The sequence below is a fragment of the Danio rerio genome, chromosome 18 (assembly GCF_049306965.1).
Source record: "Danio rerio strain Tuebingen ecotype United States chromosome 18, GRCz12tu, whole genome shotgun sequence".
NCBI lineage: Eukaryota > Metazoa > Chordata > Actinopteri > Cypriniformes > Danionidae > Danio > Danio rerio.
The window spans coordinates 29,494,414-29,510,085 of record NC_133193.1 but is presented as its reverse complement, the minus strand read 5'-3'; the positions used below and the strand labels follow the sequence as shown (position 1 = coordinate 29,510,085).

Sequence of the window (15,672 nt, the reverse complement as noted above, 5' to 3'; positions counted from 1 at the left end):
TATATTTATGTAGAAAATAATAATAATTGTAATATTTTAATCAATCACTACTTTTTCATTTGTAAAGATATTTGCATATTGCTGTACATCTTGTGTGTATTAAGCAATGTATAAGTGTTTAAGGCACACAACTAGCACGCCCTGCGCATAGTCCGTAGTCCAAAATAACAATGCTTTAACATTCAACCACAACAAAAAAGTGGAAACCGGATGTACCCCAGAGTAGGTATGCAATTCTTCTTGATTTTTAATGGACATATTGAAAGGGTAGTTTAAACTGCTCTGAAAGTACTACAAATTTAATAATAGGCATAATAGTACTATTAATTATTATTAGTAGTATTATTTTGTTCCAATCAATTGTTGCTTAACCAAGAGTTTAACAGATAGCGCAAGAACAGCAGAAAGCAGATTGGATAACTTTACTGACTTTACTGGCAATTGCTTTCCTCAATATCTTTTTTTCTTTTTTTTTTTTGTAAAACTACATATATATATATATATATATATATATTTTTTTTTTTTTTTTTTTTCACTTTTACTTTAACATGTTTAATTCAGCCAGCAGTCAAATTTCTAATGCACATTTTATACAAATCTTTTATAGAAATATTTTATAGAAATTTTAATCAAATATTATCAAAATGATCATATTTACACCACCATTATAACATGTAAGCCATGGAGATGTGTTTGTACAACTGATTATAATCAATTATTTTGTAAATATTTACAAAAAATAGAGCACTTATGGACATAATTTTCAACGTTTAAATCGGCCCGAGAAATAGTCAGCATGTTCGTTACTCTCGACCGCAAGCTAAGAGAAACCGAAAGCAATCCGAACATATGGTACACTACTTTAAATGTCCAGTAGGTGGGGGGTAAAACCACAAGTGGCTATAGGCGACTGCACAACAATGATAATGATTTAAAAATATGTTTTTGTGGAGCGAATCTCACTATATTTTTGACATCAGTTGCGGGCCGAAGGGAGGAGGAAGGGCCGCCAATGGCCTGCAGGCCGGCAGTTTGAGACCCCTGCTTTACAGTAACTTACTGTTTTTTATTAATGTCTACACCTACCCCACAACAGTATACATACCCTTTACAGTAACCTATGTATTGCAATAATGTCTAGACATGGTTAACATCTTCCCCCAACCTAAATCTTCTATATCAGATAAGGTTGTGCACTTACTTTATGGGTAATAAGGCACTTGTGTGTTGCGCTAATGATCATAATAACAATAACTCACATTGCTCATAGCAAACACACACAAAGTATGTATGTTTGGATGAGGAAGAACAGATTACATAAACAAGTAAAATGAATAGTATTTTATTTTATTATTTATTTTATAAATTTTTTTTGGTGCACAAAAGTGTTCATGGAGCTTCATATGACTACAGCTGAACTGACATGGGATGTTTTGAAAAAGCTTTTGGTTACTTTTTTGGACTTTGAATGTCTTGCTGTCTATGAAAGATTTTATCTCCAATAACTTGTGTTGCAAAGATAAACAAATGTTTGGAATGACATGAGGTTGAGTAATCAATAACAGAATAAAAATTATATAAAATAATCCTAAATCCTGAAATTAATAAACTAAGATTTAAGTATTACAGGGTGAGAAAAACAGTCTCAAAATGCATGCTGGAAAACAAACCTGAGTGAGAGTGGTTGCTGACCAGCCGAGATGGCGGATGGGAGAATGATGACTCCACTCTCTCCAAAGATCCATTTAAAGGCCATTGATGGGTTTCGTTGTCACGCACAGCAACTTTTGTAGGGGGTTCAGGAGCTTTTTGGGCTGTGCTGGCAAGTAGTGTGAGAAAAGAGGAAAAGGCAGGTTGTTCCCTTCTGCTCTTTGATGAGCCTTTAGGATCTGATTGGACTACTGATGCTGGATTCCTGTCTGTCATAAAAAAGCCGCCCAGTAAATGAATAGAGGAGGGTGATGAGGCCACTTCCAGAAATGATCCAGAGGCTTCATGACTGAACTCATCTAAAAGAGAAAGAGAGAAAATTATAAATCCAAGAGCAGTCCAACATGCCTATTATAATCAAAGTTAATTTTGAGAAAAAAAAAATCCATGATGTAATATCTCCTCTAAAGGTATATTTATTTACAAGTTCGGTCTGGTTTGCAAATCTGATTGGCTGATAGCTGTGTGATATTCCGCAATAACAGCACTCGTACAGCCTCTTTACCTTTGTGTATTACTCCACCCACATTGAGTGACGGCAGATCAATTAACGGTTTGAAAAATATTGCAGCGGTTGGACAACATAATGTGCTTTTGAGGCTTTTTTATTCAAGTATGTAGTTGTTTGAATTGCAACTATGCAGTTTATTTATAAGGATAGTGCTTATTTTATTTTGGAGATTTAGCAAGTCAGTGGCTTTTAACCTGTCATTGAGCAGAGCAAAGAGGCTTGACGTTCGGCCACAGGGTGGCATTAATGACCGCATAATAAGTGATCAGGGGAGAAAAACTCAGCGTAAATTTAAAATTACAGTTGATCAAATCATTATTAAACTGATAAGTGATACTTTAAGTTGATGCTGTAGTGCTGTATTTATACCACAGTAATCTGGTAGTGTTTGCTTTTGCTTTGGCTGGTTAACTATTGTGATATCCCGATTGCAACAGAGAAATAGGCCTACTGGGAAATCTCTGTAGACTGATGGCATTTCATGTGAGCTAGATCACTTTGCTCTAAAGTGACATTGGTGAATTGGCAAAATTTTCTGCATATGTGAATGAATGGTTCCTCAATTAAAAGGATTTGATATATATATATATATATATATATATATATATATATATATATATATATATATATATATATATATATATATACAAAATACAAAAAATATTAATTTAAAATACAAAAATGTAATGTAAACCTTAATGTAATATGTAAAATGGCAATGTATTTATTTAATTTGAATTATGACATGTGCGAAGTTTGGTGCAAAATGAAGATGACAATTAGATTATAGAATTTATATTCCCCATTTTCAAACTGTTTGAATATGTAAATTACATACACATTTTTATGCTTTATAAGTTGCAAAAATAAACTGATAATGTAGTACTTAAATTTAAATAATTTTATTGATTGACAGGCATTCAGTTACACTGAATAAAATGACAGTTTTCTTTAGAATTTGATCATTAAAAACACCTGGAATAAAGTACACAATGACCTACTGTATATAACCTTTTTTTAATACAGGAATTTTACTTAGGTAAATTTAACAGATAAGCCAAGGTGTTTCATCCATGTAGCATTCTCACTGGGATGAGTCGAAGATTGCTAATAAAACTGTATTTGTGTGTACAAGTGTACGATGCAAAGACACTACTGTTCTGCACGAACAGACTCGAAATTAGATGTGTACGCATTCAGGTTCCTGGGCCACACCATCTCTCAGGACCTGAAGTGGGACACTCACAATGACTCCATTGTCAAAAAAAGCTCAACAGAGGCTGTACTTTTTTCGTCAGCTGAGGAAGTTCAACCTCAACAGTTCTACACCTCCTTCACTGAATCAGTCATCTGCTTGTCAATAACTGTCAGGTTTAGCTCAGCTACCAAATCCGACCTCCAAAGACTTTGTCGAATAGTTCGGACTGCTGAGCGAATCACTGGTACAACCCTCCCTACTCCCCAAGAACTGTACTTATCCAGAGCGAGCAGAAGGGCTGCCAAAATCACTCTGGACCGCTCACACCCAACACACTGCCTTTTTGAACTTTACCTTCTGGTCGACGCTTCAGAGCACTGCGCACCAGAACAGCCCGACACAGAAACTATTTCTTCAATCAGGCAATCTATCTCATGAACACTTGATGATGATAATACAGTAATTGTAAACCAACATCACTACTTGCCATACACTTTTATACACATATACAGTAATTTGACAACAAACATGGCAATTTGCACATAACAGCTGCACATATAACATTGTATATAGTAATATAGCGCTACCTACACTTGTCTATTTGTATATTTGCATTCACTACTTACTGATTTTTTTATATATTTATTATCAGCTCTTTTGTCCTGTCTCTGTAATTCTGTTACACTGTAGAAGCTCTGTCACAAAAACAAATTCCTCGTATTTGCGAATATACCTGGCAATAAAGCTCTTTCTGATTCTGATTCTGAAACGCACCAGGAGGGGAAACAAACTCTAGTGCGATTCAACCAAATTAAACAAGGCAGGTGTGAAAGCACCCTAAAAGACAGTCTAAACAAATGTTTTACCATAAAAAAAGACATTTTAGCCCACCATATAACTTTGTTATTGCTCAAAAATACAGAACAAGAAATCCTCAAAGTACAGTCTTCTATTCAGTATTGATGTTTAAAAAAATTGATATAGAAAATAAAAACTTTAATTTTGGACAGAACATGAATCAGAACAGCATGTGTATCACCATGGATTGATAGGTTAAACATGTCCAGTATGACAGACTTAAAAGGACATTGATATTGTAGCTGAAGAGAAACTCTTCAAAGGATTTTGCACCCATCCAGTCACTTCTTTAATGCATCCTGACATTGCTCTAATATGCTCAATGTCTTGCGGCCATAAGGATTCATTTACAGGAATATGCAAGCCCTACATATTCTACAGACTGTTTAAATTAGTTCTTTATGAATTCCTGACTCCTGTAAAATGAATTGTTTCACATGCTGTGTGCTGAATTGACAAGTTCGGTTACAGCTTGTAATAAGGGCAGAGATGAGTGACGGTAGTTTTATTAAAATCAAGAATTGATTGATTCATATACACAATAGCACTGAAATCTAATGAAAGTTAAGGAATCTAGTAAATGTTGAGATGCACTGCAATCTCGTTCTAGTCCAAATATTTAAATATGGTTTTAATCAAGTAGCATTTTCTAGACAATAGGTAATTATTGCCTTGATTTCAGAATAAAAAAGTAAACATTAAGCGATTTGGTACAGTGCAATAAAGAATGAATACCGTTTTTGGCCCCACAATGATTATGAGCTTGGTCAGCAGGCAGAGAAAAAGTGATATTGTATTTGATGGCTGTTTGAAAGCATTTAACCACATGGGTGTTTACAGTATGAATGCAACATAATTGAACGCAACTTCAACTGCTTCTGGAATCAGCTAAAAGTGTCCAAACTCAAAGCATTTCAGATCATATTTACCTGTACACAGTATAGCTTAGCTTTAGATTCATCCATGTTAAATCAGGCTGGTGTAAATGCATGTTAAATTTGTAAATAGGGCAGATGTAAGAAGATAGAGATGTAAAGAGAACAGAATTACAGACTTATACTGTTAACATTTTTTTTTTTTTGTAAATTACACAGTATTTAACTGTACAGTAGTTATTGTATTTTAAAGTGGCATTGTGAAAATGACTGTATATTTTACAGTAAAGATGTACAACAGCACTCGTACAGCCTCTTCACCTGTAACATATAGTCTGGAGGTGAAATTCCCTTGTTACCCCTAAAAGGGTAAGACTTTCCATGAGTTTACACCTAGTTTCAGCGAATCTTCCAGTGAAAGTCACTCGGTGACATATTATCTACTAAGATGCTGGCCAGACCCAGCCTGTCCCATCTATAAAGTCATTACAAAGAGAAAAAAAAAAACATCTTTGATCCCACAAACACCCAAAAGACACGCACTATTGAAATTGACTCATAGAAATCTCATATTCAGCCTAAAGTACATGTAATGTGTTTGTAACCTTTGTATTCTCTTCCTTAATTCTCTCTTAATTCTTACACTTGTATATGCCATTTTTAAGACATCAGACAAACTAAGAATGCATGAATTATGTTTTATGTATTTCTAAAAATGCCATGTTTGGTGTCATTCTTCTCAAACATAATTCTACAGCTCATGATCTAGGACAGAGCATGATAACTTGTATGCTTTGTGCATTTCAAACCATTAGTTAAAGTTTTGTCTGTCTGTCTGTCTTGGTACGTTACAGACAAGCAAGGAAACACAAAGAAAGTTTCCCACGTGACATTTCCTCTTACGTTATTGGTCAGTCAGGAGAGACCAGAAGTGATTTGACTGTAACCTTTAAATAACTGGTACACTCCCAAATCATCGCAGTTGGTCCAAGACACAAAGGAAGGCTCGTGTCTGTATCGCGTGGCTCCACGTTTCTGATTTTCCAGCAAATTATAACTTTTATGTTTTTGTCTCACATATCCTCCGATCTGCGTCACAAACTCCACACAAACGACAAAGGACTTCTTAAAATACTTAATCTTCCAAGCATCAGAGAGAGAGAGATCACAGTAAAAGTGAGAAAGACCCAGAAGTACAGGTATTTAGTCATGCGTTTGCACTGTGCCCTTGTAAGGTGTTTACATACTTGGTGGTTCTTAATAGTTTTGTGGGACTGAGTTGGATTTGCCATTCTTTTATCTAAACTCTTTTACTTCCTTTCTTCTTTTATGTTTTTGTCGTTATGTGTTAGACTAGTCAATAAATCATGCTATTGGATGTGGATTGTCTGTTGTCACTTTAACGGTATAGATCCTTGCTACCAGCTTGCTAAGTTTAATAAAATTCTAAACTATTCATCTACTTCACAAGAAGTAGCTATACCTCCTGTGTGTATTACTCCACCCTAGAGTGACAGCATATCCATCAGCATGTAGTTTATTTATAAGGATAGTCCCTATTTTTTAATATTTATAATTTTATAATTCAGCCATTAAGTCATTGAGCACAGCAAAGAGGCTTGATGTTTCACCACAAGATGGCATCATAGACTGCAAAATCAGTGCTTAGGGGAGAAAAACTCAGCGTAAATTTCAAATTCCAGCTAATTAAATCATAATGGAACAATAATCATAATTAAGTTTCATTTTAAGTTGATCTCTCTTTCTGCAACTTTAAGTCAATCTCTGCAAATATAAAATACACTAATATACTCCATAACTCCCCTACAGTATAATACAGTCCATATTCAGTGGTGTAAAGTAACAAATTACAAATACTCAAACTACTGTAATTGAGTAGTTTTTCTCAGCAATTGTAAGTAAATTGTAAATAGTTTCAAAATGTGTATTTTTACTTTTGCTTGAGTATTTTCCCTTGAGTACAGTTTACTGCATTATTGGTACTTTTGCTCCACTACTTTCCTTCAACCTGCAGTCACTACTTTATTTTTATTTATTTATTTATTTTTTGTCTATAAAAATCTGAAAAATCAGCCCTGTGATTCCTGTTTAATCAAATCGTACATAGAAGGTAAATCGCATAATAATGAACTTCCTCAGGACAGGGGTGATTTATAACTGCAGCAAACTGTTTGGAAAAATTAAAAGTATCCAAGAAGATGTCCGAAATCTTTTACATGTATTGACCCAGAGACTGTTTAGATGCACTGATGAGGAGATGATAGATGTTTACTGTATGATGACTGGAATGGCCCTAAACACAGAACATCAACATCATGTCAGATTGACATTGTACCTCAACGTCGTGGGAATGTTGCAATTTGCTTGAAAATGAAAATGGGGTTGACGTCAGAACTCAACGTCAACCAAATATCAACATCTAATGATGCTACTGCTTGATGTTGTGTGGACATTACCACTATGACATCTATCAGATGTTGGATTTTAGTTGCCATACCTGATAAATAAATGTCAGTATTTCACATCAATATGACGCTGGATTTTGGTCACTTTCCATTACATCCCAAATGTAACATTATTAACCTATAATCAAACAAATATCAACATCATTTGATGTCATTGTCAAAATAACGTTGCTAGCCATTGAATTTTGGTCGCCTGACATCACAACCTAAATTTAACCTAATATTAACATTAATATTAATAATAATTAATAATATTTATATTATTGATGTTGTATGCCTGCTGGTCAATAACTAAATTAAATTGCATGACAGAATTTTGTGTTTACTTACATCCCCAAATTACATTTAAATGCATTAGCGTTTTACTACATAATACACACTGAGTATTTTTAAAAGGGCTACTTTTTACTCACACTTTGAGTAATATTTACAACAGATACTTTTACTCTACTTGCACTAAGCTTTTAGTGCAAAGTACTTTTACTTAAGTATGATTTTTCAGTAGTCTTTCCACCACTGTTCATATTACAGTTAATTACTGTGTAATTTACAAAAACACAGTTTAAGTCTGTATTTCTGTCCTCTTTACATCTCTGTAATTGTAAAAATTACTATATATTTACAGTAAAGAAGTACAACACTGTAAATACACATACAGCAAGATGAATGGCATTGTAAATGTAACTACAGTATTTTTGATGAAACTGATTTGTTAGCAAGTTAATGTGGATTCTATAAAGGAAATTGTTATCAGTGCATGAGTTAAGGCCAAAGTAAACATTGAATTTTTACCCAGTTTTTGAATGATCTGCCAAGTACAGTGAACACCAAGGACAATAGGGTTAAAGAACGGTCTCCATAATGAAAATGAAGTCTTTTGTGACTCAAAGGGAAAGCAAAGGCAAGAGAAAAGACAGCATGATTATTGGGATGAACAACTCTTGACACCATGATTGCTACCACTGTGCTTAAATTACCATTCAGCAGAACAAAGCTTCTTTTATAATCCTACCACAGTATATGTTTCATATGCATAGGTTTAAAAAAAAATAAATAATAATAATAATAATAGTAGGCGATGGAGAGGGGGTTGTCTGAGGCTAATAATTCTGACTTCAACTATATACACACACACACACATATATATATATATATATATATATATATATATATATATATATATTGTATGTATATATATATATATATATATATATATATATATATATATATATATATATATATATATATATATATATATATATATATATTCTATTTCATTTATAAACTATTTGATATATATGCTATTTGATTTCACTTTAATGAATTACTACTGAGATAAAACATGCAACTTGGCATATGAAAATGGTTTCAATAAATAATAGATTTAAAGGGAAATAATGAATAAATATATAAGAAAATAAATAAAGAATATCTACATTGTAAAAAAAAAGTTATTGAACAATTAATTGAACAGTTAATTTATTGTTGCACATAGCTCAGGATTTATAGATTTTCAAATTAGTTAACCTTTCAAGAGATTTATGTACACTTTGAGAAAAAAAAAAAAAATTTCTGGGGAAATTAATTTAAATGTTGATTTGAGACAAGAAACGTTTTCACTTTAAAGCACTTATATTTTAACGGAAACAATTCTTCTGTAGTTTGCATCACTGGCTTTTCCATTTGTCTTTTGTCCACTGATGCTCATGAAGCTCTAATATAGTACATTGATACAGATGATTATATGAACTTTAAATCAACATAACAAACATCCTACTCATTTTATCTAAGGTAACTTTTAAACCTTTTGGCTGTTCTGAAAACAAGCATAATAGATCACCGTATAGCACAGCAGCGTTGACATTAGTGTGTAAATTTTTTTTTTTCTATTTATTATGCATTTTTCAATGTTTATGCTGGTTACAACACTGGCAAATACTTTTCGAGAGCTTCGCCTACTTGTGTTACATGTGTGTAATGTATTTATCCTAAGGGCGTAACAAGTTCAGTTCATGCATCTTGATGACAAATACAGTCATATGAAAACCTGAGATGCTGCTATCAGAAATGGATCAGCCACATTGCTGTTTTCATGCCAACAAGCTACTGTAAAAAAATAAGCACAAAACTCTTGTCCCACTCCAAGTTCTTTTGATTGGTCCACTGCCTTGGAAGTGACATAATGAGTGCTGCTCTGTGTAAAAGTGAAAAATAGTTTTAACTTGAATCATTTTTCATCGTTCTATTTATTTTGCACAAAATGTATAGTTTTGCAGCAGTCTGTCTGATGTAGGCACTCTAGTGAGGAGGCTAAAAACCACACCATTTAGCATTTGTCACCATTTGTAATCAGAGGAGTAAGGATTTACCCACACAGCACTATCCAGCTGGCTTCTATGCAGTTTCCCCATAAAGCTCACTCCCATTTAGGTCATGGCATTAATGTAACCACTCTGGTCTGACACCCACTAAAATGTGATTACGACATAAAGATGGTGGATCCCCTAATGAATAGGCTAGAGACCACAACCCCACGTTACACAAACAACATTGTTTAATGGAAATGTTCAAAAGTGTTAAGTTTAGATAGCATGCCTTATATTCTGTCCTATTAATACATTAATCCTAATTAGGGTTTAACCTGTGCACGCATTAGTTTATTTATCAGTCATTCACTATGAATGAATGAAGAAACTGTAAGGATGGCTAAATCTCTCCATAATATTAGACCCCAAGAACTGTTATGAAATTCCATGAGGCAAACCACAAGTATTGCCATGCAATAAAACAATACATTTTCTACTCTGAGGAGTAGATCTACAAGAAAGCAAGTTCTTCAACTGCCTCAGTTACTCATCATATGCCCCCCTCCCTACCGTCCCCTTCTCTTTTTCATTTAGAGCTCAGGTCACTGACATTCCACACCAAATCTTCGTAAAGTTTAATTTTAAACTAATTTCGAGGAGCATGTGCTCATGATTGACCCAGCTGGTCCACATTAGCTAATTATGATCCTCCAATCAAAGGATCCCAAATCACTTTATATATCCTAATTTCCTTTCTACAACTATCTTCGTCTGGAAGAAACCCCCCTCCTCCCCTTCTTCCTCCTTTATCCAGAATGGGCGGCACGGTGGCCCAGTGACTAGCACTGTTGCCTCACAGCAAGAATACCAATGGTGTTGGGTCCTCGCTGAGCCATCTGGTATTTCTGTGTGGAGTTTGCATGTTCTCCCTGTGTCCGCGTGGGTTTCCCCCGGGTTCCCTGGTTTCCTCCCACCATCCAAATGTACTCTATATAATGGATAAAATAAGCCTAAACCTTTCTTATAATGTCTCACTCTCAGGAAGTTCGCCTTTGCCTCAGCAGCGGGGGAGTTTGAGATAGACCTGAGCTCAATCTCCACTCGCCCTGCAAAAGGGGGGTAGCCCTGGGCTCGAGGATCCCTTGAGCTCAGGGCTCTCTCCCGGGACAGCATGCCAAACAAGCTATGTATAAATCATGAACTAAGTGCGAACTCTTGAAATCATCTTCATATGGTGAATCTTGTGACTCTATAACTTTAACTTGTTGTGTTTGGTATCATTTTAAATGTCTTTTTGTAATTTGTAAATGGTCTCACTTTTGCAGTAGTCACTTATAATATAATTATTGTCTGAGTTTAGGAAAAGTCTGTCCCACTGAAGTGTGAAATTTTCTGTCAGTTTTGAACTTTTTACCCCAGGTGGTGATTAGTTTTCAGGTTAAAGGTGCAGTAAGGGATCTGCCAGAATGCTAGCATTAGCATACTAGCGTAGAAATTTTACAACCTTTCCCTGCCGTGCAAAGCTACGCATCCTTAAGACATAAACACGCACTGATTAGGTATAACACTGGATCATGTCATTCACTGGTTACAAAACTTTATGGAGACATGCACTTTATCAAGCGCTGTTGTTGACAGGTCAGCGGGTGCAGGATTATATTTCCCCAATACTATATCACAGGCTGACACTGTTCAAATTAAACAAATGTGCGAATATAAAACCTTCCCCTCAGTAAAGCTGGTTTGGCAGAAGAGCACATTTACTTATGTTTGTTATTAAACTAAATAAAAATTAGATCAGGGGCCTGTTTCAGTAAGGAGGTTCAAACAACTCAGAGTTTAAACTTGAACTCTGAGTTGATTTACAGAGAGATTAAAAACTCAGTTAGGTCAATCAACTTTGAGTAGACCAACTCAGAGTTAAGCGCGCGCACTGTGACTATAAAAAAGCATTATCAATGGAGCGCAGATATTACGAGTGACCATGGCAACATCTTAAAAAAAGAGATGACCATTTCTTTCTCCAGCTGAACTTGATGTGATCATGCAACGTTATAGCAAATATGAGTGTATATATTTTTAAAAAGAAGCAGCCATCAGTGAAACAGAGCCTGGGAAATTAGCTGCTCAAGTTAATGCGTAATTTTACATTTAAAATATTTAAATATTTAAGTATAATAAAATAAGTAATGTAATGTGTGATGTTTATAAACTTTTATCCATGTTTATCAGTTTTAATAGATTTAACAGTGCACTTGTGTGTCTGCCTTTTTTCTTGATCAAGTGATAGAGGTTGATATAACATTTAGAAGGTAAGCAGTACTAAAAATAGTTTTTAGAAAGAATAATAATCCCATTAATCTAGTTACAGTACATGTCGAAGGTCAATGAATTTAAGCTAATTTTTATTGTTCTGTGTGTGACTAAAAGGTAGGCAATATTTATTTTTCCATCCAAATAGCCTGTATTACATACATTTATGTGCAAAACTGGAATATTGTATAAAAGATGCGAATACAGCAGCGTTGCCATCCAACGAGTCAAAGAGAACAAAATCGTCACTTCCTGATTAACTGGCGCCAAATATCAACAGTAAAAACAGAATTTACTGTGGTAGAAAAAGCTGATAAATGTACTTGCGCCTCAGAAGACAATGAACACGTGGGGGCATTTGAAGCCATGAGACACGGAGACTCTTGACACGCTCCAGATGCTCGGAGGTAGTCTAATTGTATACACTAATACTGAAACAGTTAAGGCATTTTAAAATGACTTAAACAACATTTCAGATGTTACAATGTGCTCAGTCTGCTGGTTTGTCCATTCATACACATTTTCATCATCATACGAAGACCTTTTTTTAATGTACATACTGTAATTTGTTCAGTAAAAGTGTTTCCATCGTAGTTTATGCACATATTTTCTATCGAATAAAAGTTTATCCTGCTCAATTAAGCATGTGTTTTTTATGCATATTTTCAGAAGTTAAGTGCATCATGACTTTTCCATCAATCGTTTTTATGCACATATCCAAAATGAGCATTAAAATAGGTGGGTGGAAACGCAAGGCTAAGGCGAGAAATACCTCTTCATCTTTAAAAAAGGCGGAGGAGACCGACAGAAACTCTGAGTTTAGAGAATAAAATCTGCTCCTGACCAGGTTAGGTTACCACAGTAACTAACTCTGAGTTAAAGTTACCTCTCTTTCAGAAACAGGCTTGACTTACCCTGCTTTCTCGAGTTTAACAAACCTGCCATTTTGAAACGGAAAAACCAGAGTTTCTCTCATTTCAGGGTTAAAATACTCTGAGTTTTCACTTAACCTCCATTCTGAAACAGGCCCCAGGAGTGCTAAAAACAGAAATATCCTGCCATCTTTTTACATTAGACTTATGTTTACGTTACCAAGACAACGAGTGACTTTTCATTTTCAATTGTCTCGCTGATCCTCGTACATCGCTTGTTTTTAGCTCCTTTTTACTTGAACAACTTAACGAATGCTCAGGTCTATTTAACCGACCATATTATTGATGCTGTGAAAGGTACTCCATGAATTTGAAAATGGCCAATCTTCTTCCGAATGTTTTCAGTGGCTGTACAACACTCACGTGCATATAAACCCATTCATAAAAAACACAATCTATATAAGCTTTGTGTGGCTAAAATAGTTTTAAAACATACCTGTCTAAAAAAAATACTTCAGCCGTGGTGTCACCCTTCAGAACATTGTTTTGAACTGAAAAATGTCATTTCCCTCCAGCATGCAAAAGTAATTCTAACATTGATTCAGGGTTTAGAAAAGTTTCGATTCTACATTTTTGGCAGAAGCCCTTTCAGAAACAATCCTTCTTTTCATGCATACAAGGCTACGTTTGTCTTTCAGAAAGAAGTTCAGGTTGAAGCAGAGTTTGCCTGACTTCTCTGTCAGCGGAAGATGCATGCTTTGCTTGTGAGCATGAGTGACGTATCTGTCTGCTTACTGAGGCTGCACAGAAATTCAAATTTAAATATGTTGACAGACAGTTTGAGAGACCTGTCGTAATTGAGTTATTTGTCAGTTCTACAATATTTAATTGGATGAATATTTTTTTTGTTTTATGCCTTATCCAGAATATAAAAATACATATAAATATATTTAGACCATTTACTTTAAATATTACTTTTGGAATGTGAAGAGACTTTCAACCAGCACAACAAAAAATGTTTCTGAAGACAATACTGCACCTTTAACATATGACCTTGACAGAGGTCTTGGTGAAACTTTTATTATCTTTAATTTATAATTTTTTGTTCTGAGTTCAGTATTTAAGGGTAAAGTGCAAACATTCAGCATTAATTCATGAGAAAGACCTGGATCGAACCAATCAAAACAATAAGTTTTGTTTTCATTTCTCCACAATGAGAGCACGACTGGCGTGAGGACCCAAGCAGTAGGATTACAGTGGTGTTGACAGTGACAAAAATATGTAAGGAACATTTTTTTTACCCGAGAGCTTTTTGAATCTGTAAATGGTAAAATCCGGATTTGCCACTGGTATCCTTTTTAAAAAAGAAGCGGTTCCAGTTTGTGTTGATTGTTCTGTCTCTACGGATTTGGTAAGTGTGCAATCAATGTTTGTTGTTTATGTTTCTCCAGATGGCAGTTAATTTGCTTTGTCAACAGTACTCTTTCGGTTTTTGAAGACGTAAGAGACATATTGAAAACGAATAAAACTAAAGCAAATCCGGATTTCACCATTTCAAGATGCAAAAAGCTCTCGGGTAAAAAATGTTCCTTACAAACAAATTTTGTCGTGTGTTAGCAGACCACTATAATCCACGCTCCCATAGAGGGGAAATGGAAACAAAACCTTCATTGCAGAACATTTATAAATGCAACACTGAAGACCCGTGTTTCCAAACAATTCTTCTTACACTTGTTTTAATTACGATTGACAATACAATGCGGCATCTCTCGGCCACCTGAACACTATAACAGGTAAAAACAGTCTTCGAAGCTATCATGCATATTAATAAAGTTGCACCTCATACACAATAGAGTGTGCTGATTGGCAGTCTGGAAAAAGAAGTCTTTCTCATGAAATTATGTTGAAAGCTCAAAGACGTCACATTGTACCCACAGAAACAGATATCCAATCTACACGCTGGAATTTACACAAGGATCTCATCACCGGGACATAGCTTAAAAATTTATTTTCAAACCAAAAGAACAAATTTGCTCGAAACAACAAAAAAAACAACCAATTTTCACTTTTATTGTAAAATATATGTGTCCTAATATTGTTTTTAGCAGTGTGGGACACATATATGGATGTCAACAAAAATGTGTTTTGGTGTTTTGTTTTTGGCCTTTAATAGTTAAGGGAGGTTCTTTCCAGGCTTCTATCTACGTCCCATTCCCTGTACTATATGTCTCTAGAGGACACCTGTAGGTGCTAATAGACCAGGGCTAGAGAGCTTGGGTTGGCGGTTATGCAATCAGCCCAGAAGGGTCCTTTGTTCAGACTTTTGTTACATACGGTGAGGAAAAGTGAAGGTCATGGTGTCCTTTTGTCCCATACTTCCCACATCATTAGCTGACATACTTCTCTATTTCCCTGTAGGCTCTATGGGTTTTTCCCTACAGTTTATAACACACTGCATTTGCTAATGAAACACACATTGCTAAGTTTCAGCAAAGGACAAAACCCACAGGAGAAAAATGACAAATGAGACCCTATTTAAATAG

General features: G+C 34.9%; 1 protein-coding gene across 7 annotated transcripts in view; it reads right to left on the bottom strand.

Annotated features, from left to right (window-relative positions):
• Positions 1–15,672, bottom strand: part of kiaa1549lb (KIAA1549-like b) — a 238,743-nt gene that overhangs the window by 182,499 nt on the left and 40,572 nt on the right. For all 7 annotated transcript variants that reach the window (XR_012394355.1, XR_012394354.1, XR_012394356.1 and 4 more), the window contains exon 2: positions 1,671–2,009. Coding sequence is in view for 4 of the 7 variants with exons in the window: in XM_009293641.5 (XP_009291916.1) it covers positions 1,671–2,009 (339 nt within the window). In the remaining 3 variants the exon portion in view is untranslated. The remainder of the gene's footprint in view (positions 1–1,670; positions 2,010–15,672) is intronic.